We start from the raw sequence: 16,317 nt of genomic DNA on the forward strand, positions 1-16,317 counted from the left end.
ATGTAAGCCACTGACCAAGAACAATACTGGCTAATCCAAGATGGCGGCCCAGGCCGCCTCGAGTATGAGTGAAATATCTTCATCTGCAAACGGTTCTGATGCAACCAAGCGGCCTGGAACACCGCAGATAACACCATCAGAGCTCAGCCGTCCAGCTAATTTACAAAGAATTGCCCAGAGGAAAGCGCAAATAAAGACTTATCCGATCAGAAAAAAGCTAGAGAAACTGGGTGTATATTCCTCATGTAAAGTAAGTATGTCGCAAAGGAAAAAATCAAATTAGTTTTTTGTACCAGTAATTGTTTAATATTTTTTGTGAAAGGGTTTTCATAATTATTTTCCGTACTGGATCCTCGAATTTTTAAGAAATCGCTGTCCAAATACGGCCTCATTGTTGGTCGATCGCAGTGTTGTTATTGTTACTTGAAAGATGCACTGTGATTGGTCCAAAACGTCGTGTACTTTGTAAGATATTCTTAAGTTCTTCTCGTGACCAATCTGCCAAAAGTTCTAAATGAAGAAGTGCTCAAAACATATTTCACCATGATCTTGGTGTTCTATGGGTGAGGAATAAGTGATTAAGGTTCTTTTTCTTTGTAATTTACCATTTATATCTTAACCCAGAAGTGATTGACATGAAACTTCAGCCTTTGAAATTCATACATTGTCCAGCAAACGGGTAACAAGAAAACTCAAATTTATCAGCTAGAAGTTATTATCTTGATCTAATATCAACTTCTTGTGACTAATTTACAAGGAAATGTGCAACAGCCAGAAAGGAGAATTAACAATCAGATCTTGGGAGTTCAAGGGTTGAAATATTTTATATCCAACCCAAGAGGTGTTTCAAGCATCATGTCATTGAAGAATTTTAAGTTCTAAATGCTACTGAACATCTGAAGACCCTTCAACCTTTAAAATGTCATTTGTCAACATTTTGTTGTAACTTAGCATAGAGAATTTAGTGGTTATCAAGATTTTATCAATTTATTTACATAATTACTGGATGTTCTATTATTTGACTGGGAAGACATTTCTTGTTAATTGTCTTGGAAAGGTAGAGAGTGAATCAAATGTGAAATTAGCAGTTAGCCTTATTTACTTTCTGACATTATTTTCAGGCTGAAGATTCTTGTAAATGTAATGGATGGAAGAATCCTAACCCACCACCAACACCTACCAGAGTGGATCTTTCTCAACCTCTCGCAAACCAAACAGACCCATGTCGTAGCTGTGGCCACACCTTAGGAGCACACATCTCTCATTTACATGACATTCCAGAAGATGAGCTTAACCGACTTCTCTGCATGGTCATTGATGTTGAGAACTTATTTATGTGCGTACATAAGGAGGAAGATGCTGATACCAAACAAGTTTACTTTTACCTATTTAAAATTCTGAGGAAGGGAATTCTGCAGATGTCGAATGTAACAGTGGAAGGCCCTCTTGGTACACCTCCATTTGAGAAGCCAAGCATTGGCAAGGTACTTCTTTTTTATTAGGGAGTTTAACCCTTTAACTCCCGTCAGTGACCAAGACAGAATTTCTCCTTACTATATCTATACAATATCATGCAGACAAGTGATTAGAATGAAGAAAAATATCAATTATGGGATGCTTATTGATCCAATACCAAATTCTCCAAACTAACATAATGAGAATCATTTGGCAGACAGTAAGGAGAATTACTTCTGAGATCTTGGGAATTAAAGGGTTAAGAAAACCATGACGGTAATAAGAATGTCACTAGACAAAAGGTTAAATGTGCAGAACAATGGCTATGCATGTGTGTTTACTTACAAATTTTTGTAAATTTCTTGGCATCCTCTGCAAAACAACAGCGTGAAATGACCCAATTTTGTGTTCCCAGGAGAATGTGAATGATGCAGTCAATATTTTAAATTTCTATTTTTAATTTAACACTGAGTTCCATATTCAGTTTTGAAATAGTTTTGACAGTGAAAAACAAACTAATAAAATGACTTTAGAGTATTGCAAGATTCATAGGTAAAATATAAGTTCATTTTTTAACAGACATTGTCCATGGCATTGCCACTGTCATTTCTTAAACTCCCTGTTTGCTCTCTTAAAGTCATGATATTATGAAGAAAAAGGAAGTTTTGTTCCTATGTCTATCTCTTTGTCCTCACATTGCTAAAACTGGCTAGTGTCTGTTCAGTTGTAGCTCACAAAAGGTATTGAAATAAAGAAAAACTATGAAAAAACATGTCCTGCACCTCGTCAGTAATGTAAAAATGAACAGTTAAGAGTTTTTCCCTTTTTATTGCATCATTGTCATAACCTGAGACAGAAGAAGACAATAGATAGCAAACTGGTTTGAAGAATTTGTGTGTTTGATGTTCATTTAAATCTACAGGCTGTCCTTAACTTTGTGCTATACAAGTTTGGTCACCTTCCACAAAGGGAGTGGCAGATAATGCATGATCTAGCTAAGATGTTTTTACATTGCTTAAATCACTGGAAGCTTGAGACACCAACTGTAAAGAAACAGCACTCCCAGGGTGAAGAACTTGCAGCATATAAAGCCAATTACACAAGGTGGGTACACAGGAAACTCAATAATTGCTATCTCATAACTGTTTTGCTGTAAATATTTAACCACTTGGAACAAGACACACAGTACATTATTTCAATGGGTCACTATTTAGACTTAAACGTAACAACATAACAAGAAATTTATATCTCCAAGAAGATAAAAATACCATAAATTTGCTAGTTCCTAAAATTTCAAAGCGAGAATGCATCACATTGTGGCATACAAAGGTGCACTGGTTGCATGATTTTTCATTGCTTTAAGGGGTATTTAAACTTTTCGATTTTTCAGAGAGAGCAAAGGGTGATATAATTTTATGTTATAATTTTTAATGATGGTTCATCAAAAGTCTGCTTTAGGAAGAAAAATAATTCTAAAAGTATAAAATTTTACAACTGTAGGCTGATTCTCCAGTTATGTTTATGGTCAGTGGGTCTTAAGTAACCACGAAATAAAGCATGAATAAGATTGTAAGAAGATGATGAGTGTTAAAGAAATGAATGGTTTAGTGATGGATGATTGTTTGAGTGGGTAAATGTGTGTCGCTTTTACTAACAGTCTCTAGCAGTTTTTCTACTTCTGATTGAATTGAAAGGAATTATACATGCCATGCTCCAAGATTAAAAGTGAACAATTTGATATAAAAAGCTCAAGAAATCTGTATATTTAACTTATATCCCACAGATGGCTATGCTACTGCCAAGTTCCTGTGTTCTGTGACAGTTTAAAGAAATATGATCCCACTGCTGTGTTTGGAAGGACACTATTAAGATCAGTGTTCTCAGTCATGAGAAGACAGCTCTTGGAGAAATTCAGAGCAGAAAAAGAGAAAATGCCGCCTGATAAGAGAACTATTGTCTTGACTCACTTCCCAAGGTATTAGACATTTAATGATGAAAGTTGTAGACACTAAGTGTGGATTATCTTTAACTTAAGCTGTTGACCCTTGAACACTAAAAATCTGGCTTTAAGTATGAAGTTCTCCCTTCCGGTTAAAATACAATTTCCTGTTAGTTATAACCCTTTAACTCCTAAAAGTTACAAAAATCTGATTTCTCCATGCATTGTCCAACTGAATCAAACTTTTAGGTCATGAGGGTGAAAGAAATTATTGGCAGCTAAAGAAGCTCTTGATTTTGAAGTGAATTCTCCATGTTTTTTACAATAGGATTTGTTCACAGAACAATCTGGAGAATATGTACACTAATGCTAGGGCTTCAGTGGTTAATTAGATTATTTTGTTTCACATCAAAATGTTACTTTCCTGCTAATACATTTTTTTGTTTTCATAACCTTTTTGCAGGATAGTCTTTTGATATTATAGGATAAATTTACATATAAATCACTTTTTAGAGCTAATGGTTAAGGAATACTAAATAACTGAAGGTCAAGGCTGGCCTTAGTTATGTTGAAGCCTTGAGCTGTAACTTGACCTCTGACTTCAGTGCACAATTGTTCACTCTTTCACTCTCTTGAGTGACCAAGACAGAATTTCTCCTTACAATATCAATACAGTTCCAAGCAGGCAAGTGATGAGAATAAAGAAAGATAATTATCAATTGGGGGATTATTAGTTGATCCAATACCAAATTGTCAGAACTTGCATCATGAAAATTTTATGGCTGACAGTAAAGGAAAACTACAAATGAGGTCTTGAAAGTGAAAGAATTTAATTGATTTTACCCATTATTTTCATCTTTGCAAATGTCTTATCCTCCAGATTTCTGTCAATGTTAGAAGAAGAAGTGTATGGTGAGAACTCTCCTGTATGGGATGATGACTTCACTGTTCCCCAGTCGCTGTCTTTAGGTCCATCAAGACTTGTTTCTCCTTTGACTCCACTAACAGATAAAGGGGATTCCTTGGTAGCTACAGCTAGGTATGTTAAATTGCTCTATCAAAATGATTGCTCCTTAATCGACTTTAAGCAATGAGTGCTGACAGAAGATTAAACGTGGGTTTCTGTAACATTATCTTGAGGGCTAATCCCAGAACTCAAGTCCTTGCATTGTGTTAAATCAGCACTTACTGAGTACTGTTCCCCTTTCTAAATGAGACCATGAAGGCTCATGTTCCTATTCTGTTGGCATTTAATTCCCTAGATTAAAGGACAAACACCCTAACAAAATCCTGTGCTGTGCAAAATGATGACTTTGCTGGCCTCTCATCAGTATACCCTGTACTGCCCCTTGTATGAAGTGCCCCAGTGTACAAACCATGAGGCCCTGTATCTTCCAGCATTGTCAATGTAACTTCAAAGCTGTCAAATTTGTGTTATTACAGAATATAGTAATGTTATGTTAATTAAGAAGATGACTGACAATTATTATATTTTTTGTATCTTTTCTTCTTGTAGCGCTGCAGTTGGCTCAAGTTTATCTTCAATGTCATCCATGCTTCAACTGTCCAGTTCTACCTCACCAACAGAAGGTACAGTTATGTATACAGATGATTATTGGTGACAATAATCCTTGCCTGAGCCAATCTATAGCACTATAGATGTTTCATTGTATTCATGGACCCACCAGAACAGAAATCACTTCTTTAGCCACCTGGCCCTGGTTGTTTGAGGGTCAGATAATGCTATCCATTGGATAAATCTCTATACATTGGATATCTCAGTACGTTCTGTTACCTCTTATCTGCTGGAAGCAATTTATCCTTTGTATAGCATTATCCACCCTTTAAACATCTGGGCCCTATCTTTTAGGTAATTTGATGCAGAGGAAATCACTTAAAGCTACAGTCATAAATCTAACCTTACTTATTAAAAGAAAATGTTCCCACCTCGTGGGAAGAGGTGGTGACTAATGGTTAGACTACTGGACTATGGTTTGAGATGTTGGGATTGGAGACCTGGCCAGGTCAATGTGTTTTGTTCTTGGGTTAAAACATTTTTCTTTCACAGCACCTCTCTCCATCCAAGAGTAGAAATGGTTACTAGTGAATAATCAGGGAAGCCTGATAAAATGCTGGGGGGGGGGGGTAACCTTGTGATAGACTGGTATCCTGTCAAGGGGAGGGGTAAGTAATAATCTTAGTCACTTTATACTAGGGAAACCAGGACAAGTTCTGACTGGGTGAGCCACCTGGGTGGAGTACAGACTTACCCTTTTTCTTCTCTTCCCATCTTCTACATGTACCATTTGCAGCATATGCAGATTGTTAAGTGTGCTGATAACCTAAGGAAACTTTGTTTCTCCACGGCAGACTTGACTGGGGAGAAGAGGAGCTCGGAAGACGATGGTACTGCTGATAATAGTGTCAAGAGACAAAAGTTGGCAGGTAGTCAAAATAATTACAAGAGGGTTAACCAATTGTCTGCCCATAGCCCACAGCCCCAAGCTCAGTTTGGTAACGTTGAATCTTACAATGGTCGCTAAGGACACACACACGCCCTGTTTAATATTCCGTGATACCCGCAAGGTGACCCCTTGAATTCAAAACAAACAGCAGTTTAGAAAGGCATTTTGTTGTTCCAACTTATCTCTGGCTTTAACTTCAAATTCTGTTCTACTGTTTCCTTTGATGCCTTGTGAACATGTTTTATTTCACCATTTACAATATTTTAGTCAACCTGTTCTTGAAGACGGAGCGTAAGATTAGCTTAGTAAATTTCATGTGCTACGCACACTTACTTGCTTTACCACAATGTCATGCATTGTATTTACCTTTAATTATCCTTAATTATCCTTAATTATCCTTTAATTATCCTTAGGGGATGTGCCTGTTGAAGTTTTAACTCAGATTGTTGCGACAATATCAGATCCTTCTGCCATGCTAGGCCCTGAGGTAAATAAAACATACAGTGAAACATCGCATTTTATTGTTTGTGTGTTAAGATATAGAATACGAAAAGGGATACAGCTCAACCATATCTTTGTTTATGAATTTCAATGTTTTTGTTGAATTTAAGTGCGTTATATTTACCACGTAATAATAAAGTTACAATGAGCAACAAATTTAGTGGATGAGCGGGCAAACAAAGAACCAAAATAAAACAAAGAAAGAATTAAAGACATAGATGTAATTAATTACTCTAATTGATAATGACAGTAGGACTGAATGGAGTCCAATTCAGTCTGTAATTATACGAGTGATGGGTCCGATTTGTTCGACATACCGAATTAGACGACCGAAGTCTTGTTACTAATTAATCAAACTATGATAAAATTCGAGAAAGAAACTAGACAGAAATTTTACGTTTTCATAAAAAAACAACAGTTAACTCGGTGAAATGTTCGACAACAGTGCGTGCATGTGACGCGTTCTGTCTACTAACACAGGCATGGCGTGTCAACTGTCCTGTGACGCTGTTCAATCACAAGCATGACGCCTACACCGTCCTATTAGTGCTCGCATCAGGCCGGTGATAACCAATCACGTTCTAGAATTTTGTTATTGTTTTGATTAATTTTGTAGTCGCACCAGGCAAATATAAGTATTTATGAAGATATACAAGTGGTATTCTAATTTTCAAGTTTAAGACACGGGAATAATCTATCTGCAGTTTTTGATTAAGGAAAACCGATAATCAAATCACGATAAAGAATAAATGAATTATGAAAATAAGTAAATGATAAAACTGCATTGTCTTGGTCAGCTTAACTCCCTCCTCCCCTCCCCTCCCCCCTCCTCCCCTCCCCTCCCCCCTCCTCCCCTCCTTCCTTCCCCCTTCCCCTCCCCCCTTCTTTTTTCCTCAATAAAGTTCAATAATTGTAACCCTTCTACTCCCAGAAGTGATAAACATGTAACTTCTCCTTATAATATCCAGCAAACTGGTAATCAGGTAGAAGGTGTTATCTTGATCTAAGACCAAATTCTCGTAACTAAAATATAAGGAAATGTGCAGCAGCTAGAGGGGAGAATTAACAATCATATCCTTGGAGTTAAAGGGTTTAAATAACTGTTTTGTTTTGTTCAGGGAGGCCTTTATCCTGGTACCCATAGCGCACGAGATGAGGCGGCGCGCTGCGAGGAGAGAAGAGGTGTCATCGAATTTCACGTCGTCGGAAACTCATTCACGAGACAGCCCTCAAGGCAGACACTACTTTGGCTGGTTGGATTACAAAACGTGTTCTCTTATCAGTTGCCAAGGATGCCCAAAGAATACATCTCTAGACTTGTGTTTGACCCGTGAGTGTAAATTAGACTTGAAATTATAATGATAACTGTCTCCAACTGAAAATCAGGGACAAAACTGCTGTGGTAAACGAGCTTGAGTTGCTCTTTTCAACCACTTGTCGTTTTTTTTTTATTTTTCCTCGGAGAACATATCTTGGTTCTTTAGTTGAAAAAAGTTGAAGCAATACTGACAAGGGAGGGGAAAGAAAGGTGCTTTTTTTCATGCCAGGTTGTATTTTGAGAGGTGGAGTTATCATTTGCATGTGAACAAATTTTCTTTACGTGGTGTTTTACATGATCGAAGATTTTTTTCTCTTTATGTCTTACGAGCCAAAAGGCCAATAGACCTCTTAAGCTTTTATGTTTTGTTCACCCATATCTATTCCTTTCAAATTTTCTCTTATTCACGTGCACATGTACATAAAAATTAATAAAAGATAAAGCTGGGAATCCCTTGCCACCGGCGACAGCTATAGCATCCAGGTTTTCAGGGCAGGAAGTGACTTTGAGTTTTGCTTTTCTACCTTATTACCAGAATGTTAGTCCATCCCAATTTACCCCCCCCCCCCTTTTTTTTATTTTTCTCCCTTCCTCCAACTGACTCCTTCCCCCTACCTGGCTTGGGGTTAATTTTTTAAACTTACAATACTTACTTACTTACTTTACAATACCCCAAAATTGTTCCACTCAGATTCAGTAATTTTCCTCTCTATTTCATGCTTTATCACGTTAAGTTAAAAAGGCACTCACGGTCATTTCACTGTTTTTTTTAGGAAACACAAGACTTTAGCTCTGGTAAAGGACAACAAACCCATCGGTGGAATTTGCTTTCGTATGTTCCCCACTCAGAATTTCACAGAAATCGTGTTCTGTGCCGTCACTTCGAATGAGCAAGTCAAGGTATTCGAATTTTTTTTTGCAGCTGGTAATGTAATGCCATTTTCTTCTTTTGTTAATTAAAGAATAAGAATTAGTGAATAGTATAAATTATATGCGATATTATTTTTTATGTGAAGAAAGAACAATTGTTGTTAAATGTGTACCAAAACAGCGTCAAATAGATGAACAGAGATGATGGGTCCAGTTGTTCCATGCGAACGATTTCACACTGATATTGTTGGAGTAGTTTTTGATCTGATGTGGAAACTAAACCAGGAGTGGGTAATTTAGTTTATCAACTGAGTTGATAACGTAAATTGGCCACCGTAAAGATTTTAAAAGCTGACGTTTCGAGCTTCAGCACTTCATCAGAGCGAATACAGTTGATCGACATGACGAGTCACTAAGCTACTGCATTCGCTATGACGAAGGGCTATAGCTCGAAACGTCAGCTTTTAAACTCTCTACGGTGGCCAATTTACTTTATCAACTCAATTGATAATCCTAAATTACCCTGTTACACTCTCCCATCGACGCAGCACCACAGTTTCTCTAGAAACTTACCCACTTTATTCATTTATCCAGGATTACTTTGGTTCTACTTTACCCTGTAGTTTTTCTCAAAAAATGGCACCACCTGGTTAGCTAATAAGGTGCATTATTAACCTCAGGTCTCGACTTGGTCGCTAGCGCATTTTCGCGCTTCAGATAGCTTTCCATTTAAACTTTGATTTCATATTGGCTCCTGGAGACAATGTTTTCTTATCTGATTGGTCGCCAGGATTGCTTTGGTTTTGTTTTTTGCATCGCGTAATCGAAATGTGCCCCAGCGGCGTTATCCTAACGATGTGTTTATCTTAAGCCAACAGCAGAAGAACTATTGTTCTGTCGACTTAGGAAAGACTTCTCTGATTATTTTTTAGGGCTATGGAACGCATCTAATGAACCACCTCAAGGACTATCACGTCAAACATTCTGTTCTGAATTTTCTCACTTACGCCGACGAGTACGCGATAGGTTACTTCAAAAAACAGGTAACTCGTGAGGACTGCGTATTGCAGATTTTGCGTAAAGGGATCAGGTGTACTGTCAATTTTAATGGATCCTCTGGGTAAAGTGAAGGTGAAATCTTCGTCAGAAAATTTCATTCTTGAGGTTGAAAACGTTCCGTGCTCTAAAACAAACGGCACGCTCTAAGCGTCAGGTATTTGCAGTGGGTCTGTGCGACAAATGGCCACCTTTTTATAAAAGGTAGAGTCATTACTTGAGTCAAGTGCCCACATATTTGAAGCTTGCCCAAGTTTCCTTTGTGTGAAGCGACTAGGTGTATATATCTTTCCCCCAGAGTGGTATTCACGGCCAATGCTGAATACCTCCTGCAGTATTTCTTCAGGCTTCCCCGACAATCCACCATCACCCATTCATACTGATAGTTGGAGAGGTCACTGTGAGACTTTGGTATCTACCCAAGCACTATATTAAGTGATCCATCCAGTTCTCGAACGCGAATGGAATCACACGTCTTGGAGTCCGACGCACTAACTGCTAGGCCAGTGTATGTCCCTCAGGAGCCAAGAAGTCTGTGTGACCAACCGCCATTAATGCACTGCTTCCGAAACAAGTTTAAATAATTCATTTTTCCCCCTCCTCCTGTTAATGTGGGAGTATAATAAAGTGTCATTCAAAAGCGGATTGTCGCTCGCTCACTGTGTGTCAGTCTCTGGTCAGGTGCAAATCAGTTTTTCTCTTCTATTTCTTTTACTACATGTCTTAAAAATGTTGAATATATTCCTCAGTTTCCCACCCTCTCCTCCTGCGGAGTATCACGCGCGTGGTTGAGGTTTTCCTTCACTTTTAAACTGCTTTTCACTTTTTTTTTCTTCCAGGGGTTCAGTAAGGATATTAGAATGCAGAAGTCATCCTACATTGGTTATATTAAAGACTACGAAGGTGCCACGTTAATGCATGTGAGTGCATCTGTACGAAATCACTTTAATTATTGATTTTTTAATCTTTTTTAATTTTTAATGTTTTGTTTATTCAATTTTTCCTATCAAGTTCACTTTCATGGACCGATCCTCATTTATCGCTGGGGGGGGGGGGGTTAAAAGAGAGGGATTGGAGGATTTTGGAGAAATTTACCTGATCCTCCCATAAGGCTCTGTGGTATTCTTCTTGTACCCCCCTCCCCCCCTTATGCTGATCCCCCCTCCGTTTCCCCGGAAAACCTTGTGATCTCCCCCAAATCCTCCGTTTCCCCCCGCCCCCGGCGATAAATAACTGACTGGTCCTTATATATTCCAGCTTCTTACAGCTGTGTTGTTGAGGATCTTGCAGATCTTCACACAACGGCCCGTTTGAATCACTGTGACTGTTGTGTTGATATTTTCTTTGACAGTGCGCTATAAATTCGCGAATCCAGTACACTGAATTCTCCACGATCATCAGAAAACAAAAAGAGGTGAGTACTTTTCATCTGATGTTGAACATTTGTACAATCGCCGGTGATCCTTCGTTAACACTTTAATTCCCAAGATCTGATTGTTGATTCTCCCCTCTAGCTAAAAAAAATTCACTTGTAAGTTTGGTTACCTTAGAATTTGGTGTTAGATCAAGAGAAAAACTTCTACCTGATAAGTTTGAGTATTATCATTACCTGTTTGGTGGGTAATGTATGGATATTGTAGGGAGAAGTTACATGTGAATCACTTACGGGACTTAAAGGGTTAATAGACTAAGCATGCAGGCATGCCTTCAATATTAGCGCGTTTCCTCGCCCGCTGGGAGCTTTGAGACGAGTCGGGAAGAAGTTTGTTTGGAGTCTGGCACTAATGATGAAATCACATTGTGGTGGTATGAGGCTCTTCAGAAATGTTATCAAAACATCGTTCGTTACTCGACGGCCATGGTCTCACAGGACCTTTTCAAAGGTGTTGATCATAGCAATATGCATGACACTTCGACTGTAACTGATTATGTCGAGCCTGAGAGTAAATTTCTTGCATCTGACCGCAAAAATCGGGACGTTTAAAGATCGAATTTTTGAACTCGAAAACTCTTTTTTGTAATAAATAAATGTTACGTCGTTACAGATCGTGAAACAACTGATGGAGAAGAAACAAACTGAAATCCGTAAAGTGTACCCGGGGCTCAAATGTTTTCAAGAAGGAGTAAGACAAATCCCCGTAGAGAGTATACCAGGAATCCGTAAGTAAACTTTAATCATTCTTAAGAAACAGTTAGTTATCGTCAGGGGAAGGGGGGATAGAGCGGGGTCAGTCGTGGCCAACAGAGTTAAAGGGGGCCTATATTTGATCGTGACACAACTAAAATCCTTCAAAGCCCCTCCCCCCCCTCCCTGCGGCGATAATTCATTATTGGTCCCTTGGGTTGATAAATGTACTAAAACCAACTTAGAAAGCAGCAGGTTTTCAGCGTCGGAGGAGGTAATTTGCTTTGTTATATTTACCAATCTCACACCTACAGCCTTCAGCAACGGTTAGGGAGAAACTTAGGAACCTGGGAAGTTCTAATTTCTTGCATTTGAAAACAAAAATATCTACCAGTACTTCTTTTTGAATTTGAAGCTTGACTCGTGTTTTAACGAACGGTCCTTCATTTGTTCTCGATGCGCGCTGAAAAGACCGGTACACATTTTTACAGCGACGGTGTCTAGCACTGACATTGGTTAAAAGTGGGTATGTAGACGGTTGAAGACAGCGCTTAAGCGTAGGGCATGCGCAGAAATTGAAATGCTGATAGAAGGAAACAGAGGTTGGGAAAAGAAAACTTAAGACTTTTCTAACGGTTATTTTTATTTACCATTTTGTTTTGAGCGTGATCGAAAAAGTATTACGCTTTTGAAACTGACTTGTGTGATTTTTTAATTTGGTCCAGATGGTCTGAAATCATTATAAAGGGCCGCTGTAAAGCTGTTACTTGCGCAAGTATCTGACTGATCTGTTAGACATTCATGCGTTGACGAGAACGAAAAAGTGACAATACTTAATAGCCAGTGATCGTTAACCCATAACTCTCTTACATTACTTCTGCACTAACCTACACAGGTGAAACGGGATGGAAGCCATCCTTAACGAAGAGGTAGGTTTATTACCTTGTAAAGGCCTTTCCACTAAAATTTTGCTCTGGGAAATCGTCCATATATGCATGCTTTTAGCGATCGTCTGGCTGGCTTTGGTGTTAAACGACTACTTTCATGCCTGTAAGCCTATTAAAACCAATTTCTTTCTGTTGATGTTAGAGCGTTTTTGGATTGAGTGTCATACAGCTAACCCTTTAACTCCCAAGATCTTATTAATAATTCTCCTTACTGCCTGCCAAATTATTCTCATTATGTTAGTTTGAAGAATTTTGTATCGCATCAATTAGTAATCCCATAATTGATATTTTTTTCTAATTCTCGTCACTTGTCTGGTTGATATTGTATTGATATTGTAAGGAGAAATTCTCTCTTGGTCACTCATGGGAGTTAAAGGGCTAAAAGCAAAGTAAATCACAACGGCCAATTAGAGGAAAGAAAATATCTTTAAGAGCAACTGAGAATTCAAAGTAAAATCAAGCAAACTGCCTAAAGCGCGAGAGAACGCGTGAGAGAACGCGCGTGACCAAGTCGTGATTGCTTGTAGTTTTGCGTATTATTTGTTGCGAGAGTGGTGCAAGTCTTCTGGACCAATCACAGAGCGATGTAAAGCAAAAATAACGACAGTTGAAGTTGCTTTATATTCGCTTCTAAGTTTTGGTATTTTTTAGTGTAGTTTTGCGTGGGGTATGGTGGTGAAGTGCTTCCCCTTACTTGCTTATTTGCTTTCCCCCTCCCCCCCAGCGAGCATCTTTGAAAACTGTTTTAGAAGCCCTTTGTATATAATTTTGATCAATTAAGTTCCGTTTCGTTGCTTTTCGCTCTGACACTCTATATAAAAAAACATGTTAAAAATGTTTTTACTTTGCCATTTATTCACATCCCAGCGAAAGGTTTTTCACGATAATTGTCAATAATGTCAATTTGTTGGAGAGGTTCCGAATCAGTTAATGGCTATTACTTAGACTGGATGCAAATTGAGCAGGTGGTTATTACCGCAAAATGTTGTCTTGAAGTTGAGTTTTCTTGTGCTATTTATAACTTCAAACATTGTTTTACGCCAAATCAAGCAAGTATTTGTCTGAAAGAGAAAACGTCCGTAGTAAAAGTGCGGTACGGTGCATTTATTTTTGACTAGCCGATCAATGTGTGGACCTAATTGAAACCAAACTGCCTTCAAATAATAATTCTGGCAAAATGTTCTTTAATAAAAGAGAGATGATTTTTGCGTTTAGTTAGAAATTTCTAGGAAAACCTTTCTTATTGTTTATGAAAGCTGTCGATCAAAACCGTGACGCTATATTTAACCCTTTGACGGGTTTCTAATTTCTTCTTACAGTATCATCCTTAAATCAAATGTAAAGGTCTTGAGAATAAAGTAAATGATCATCAATTTAAGAAGCTCCTGATTTTCAAACAATCTCCCTATCATAACCTTAGGAAACATGAAGAGAAAAGTGTGGACAAAATGCATTCCATATTAGGGTACGATTTGAACTGCAGTATTCTTCCCCGTGGACATAGAGAAAGTATCTGGTTGAAAAAAAAAGGAATACGAAAACATGAAATGATTGAATAAAAAGATAATTGGAGGAAGAAATTGCCTGAAATGTGTCTGTGGATTTTTCAGTGAGGATGACACAGCTGATGCTGACCACCTACAGACTCAACTAAAAAACATCCTGACACAAGTCAAGGTTTGTGAAGTCCGTTCGCTTTCTTTTGTTTTGTTTTTTATTTGTTTTTTTCACGGCGTTTTGATTTGTTTGATTTTCTTTCGAAATATGTCGATCGTTCTGAATTGATCTGTGATAAGCTTACAATCTAGCTCCTGTAGTTACTTGATTGTTTAAAGCCTTTGTTAAACTTTTTTCCATGGGAGTTAATATAAGGAAACAAAGTTCGCTTTTCATATTTAACAAGCTTTAAACATATTTTGTTCACAGAATCATGCCAGCTCGTGGCCTTTCCAAAGACCCGTGGAAATCTCTGAAGCACCCGATTATTATGATCACATCAAATACCCAATGGGTAAGTACTAAGATAATCTAACTACGATTTACTTTTCTGTTCATTTTAAAAGAAGAAAAAATTTACTTCCACACAATTGTTTTAATCATGTTTGGCCGTTCACACGAGTACTCCTAATGCTCCTAATGAATGAAACAGTGGTTGAAAACGTCCGCACCGAAACGGTAAAGCATAAAAAAACTAACAAAAAAAAACAAGCAATTAAAAAGTATTTTTCTTAATGATGTCTCTCATAGATAACTGGGAATAGCTAACGAAACGTGTGTGAAGATTCTGTGAGTGTATATGTGGCACGATTCTTAAACACTCATTTAGAGGTGTTCACATGCGTCTAATGGAACTCTTCTCCTCCTTCGATACAGTTATAACGTCATTCTGAGTTTGGCTTGTTTTTTTCTGCTTTACAGATCTTCGCACGATGACCGATAGGTTAAAAAGTGGTTATTTCAGCTCGAAGAAGCTGTTTATCGCCGACATGATGAGAATTTTCACAAACTGCCGAACCTATAATGCTCCGGAGACTGAGTACTACAAGTGCGCAAATACTGTGGAGAGATTTTTCCTCAGTAAAGTTAAAGAACTCAGAAAGACGAACTGAGCTCCAATGTCACATCATCTTTCAACCCCAGAGTTGATTTTCAAGAAGTGAAACTTTTCCTTTGCTATCAAAACAATATCCAGCAAGCAACCACGCCGAAAGAATGGTTTTGTATTAATTCTCTGTACTAATTTAAATCAACGCTTACCAACCGCAAGAAGGGAGCATTGCCAAATAGATCGTAGAAGTTGTAGATTTTTTTCGGAAACACGCTGTCTCTGAAAGAGCAGTACCTCGTTCCCAGGATCTCTCTCCTTCTTGCTTCAGAGTACGTGAAATGATATGAAAGGAGAAGGTCGACGAGGTTAAACTTGGACACGAAAAAAATGGATGAACGAATGGAACTTAAAATGAACAGAAAAAAGAAGAAACCTAGAGTTTAACTTCAAATTTTATTCACTGTTTTAAAAATTAACTACATCGATTAATACAGCCGAATGTACATTTTCTCAGTATAAATAATATCAATTATAATAAATGTGCTTGGAGTGTTTCCGTTTAACCCTTTACACCCTAAAATCAGTATGCATATTCTCCACACTGTTCTCTAAACATTTCTTAAGATGCGGACATGGAGAATTTGTCTAACAATCAAGAGCTTCTTTAGTAGGTGATCAGCTCCTTTATTCTCCTGACCTTTATTTTGGATTCAGGGGTGACATGGTTAGGAGAAATTAGATGCCAGTCACTCTCGAGGGTTAAAGGTCGCTATTCCAACAAATGTCACAATGACATATTCGATTAGTCTGGCATCCAGACCTTCCACGGTCAAACAGTTGTTCTGACTCTACATTTCAGTTAAACGGTAGGATCTGGGTACGAGATTAATGTTCGATATCTAGCTAACCACAGGGAACCCACGACGCTTTTCAACGTAACATTTCCAGACATTTTCCCTAATTGACAAATGGATTGTATGTTGCCGCGTTTCTGTTCAGAAACAGATCACAAATGGCGTCATAATGTGGTAAGGGCAGCTACAGACGTGCTAAACCGGCGTACGGTAGTATGGAATTTGTTTTGACTGATAAT

The 16,317-nt window shown here is 38.1% G+C and overlaps 1 protein-coding gene across 1 annotated transcript; it reads left to right on the forward strand.

Moving 5' to 3' along the window:
* Window positions 1-36: 36 nt before the first annotated feature.
* LOC131800081 (histone acetyltransferase KAT2A) lies at window positions 37-15,775 on the forward strand. The gene is made up of 18 exons (XM_059117763.2): window positions 37-250; window positions 1,122-1,484; window positions 2,378-2,559; window positions 3,239-3,430; window positions 4,275-4,433; window positions 4,911-4,984; window positions 5,765-5,839; window positions 6,273-6,346; window positions 7,479-7,690; window positions 8,452-8,578; window positions 9,481-9,591; window positions 10,444-10,524; window positions 10,956-11,018; window positions 11,650-11,764; window positions 12,625-12,658; window positions 14,287-14,353; window positions 14,603-14,687; window positions 15,095-15,775. Exons 1-18 carry the CDS (start codon window positions 41-43, stop codon window positions 15,283-15,285), a joined length of 2,415 nt encoding a protein of 804 aa, XP_058973746.2. The 5' UTR covers window positions 37-40; the 3' UTR covers window positions 15,286-15,775.
* The last annotated feature ends 542 nt before the right edge of the window (window positions 15,776-16,317 follow it).

The sequence above is a fragment of the Pocillopora verrucosa genome, chromosome 10 (assembly GCF_036669915.1).
Source record: "Pocillopora verrucosa isolate sample1 chromosome 10, ASM3666991v2, whole genome shotgun sequence".
In the NCBI taxonomy this organism is placed as follows: domain Eukaryota; kingdom Metazoa; phylum Cnidaria; class Anthozoa; order Scleractinia; family Pocilloporidae; genus Pocillopora; species Pocillopora verrucosa.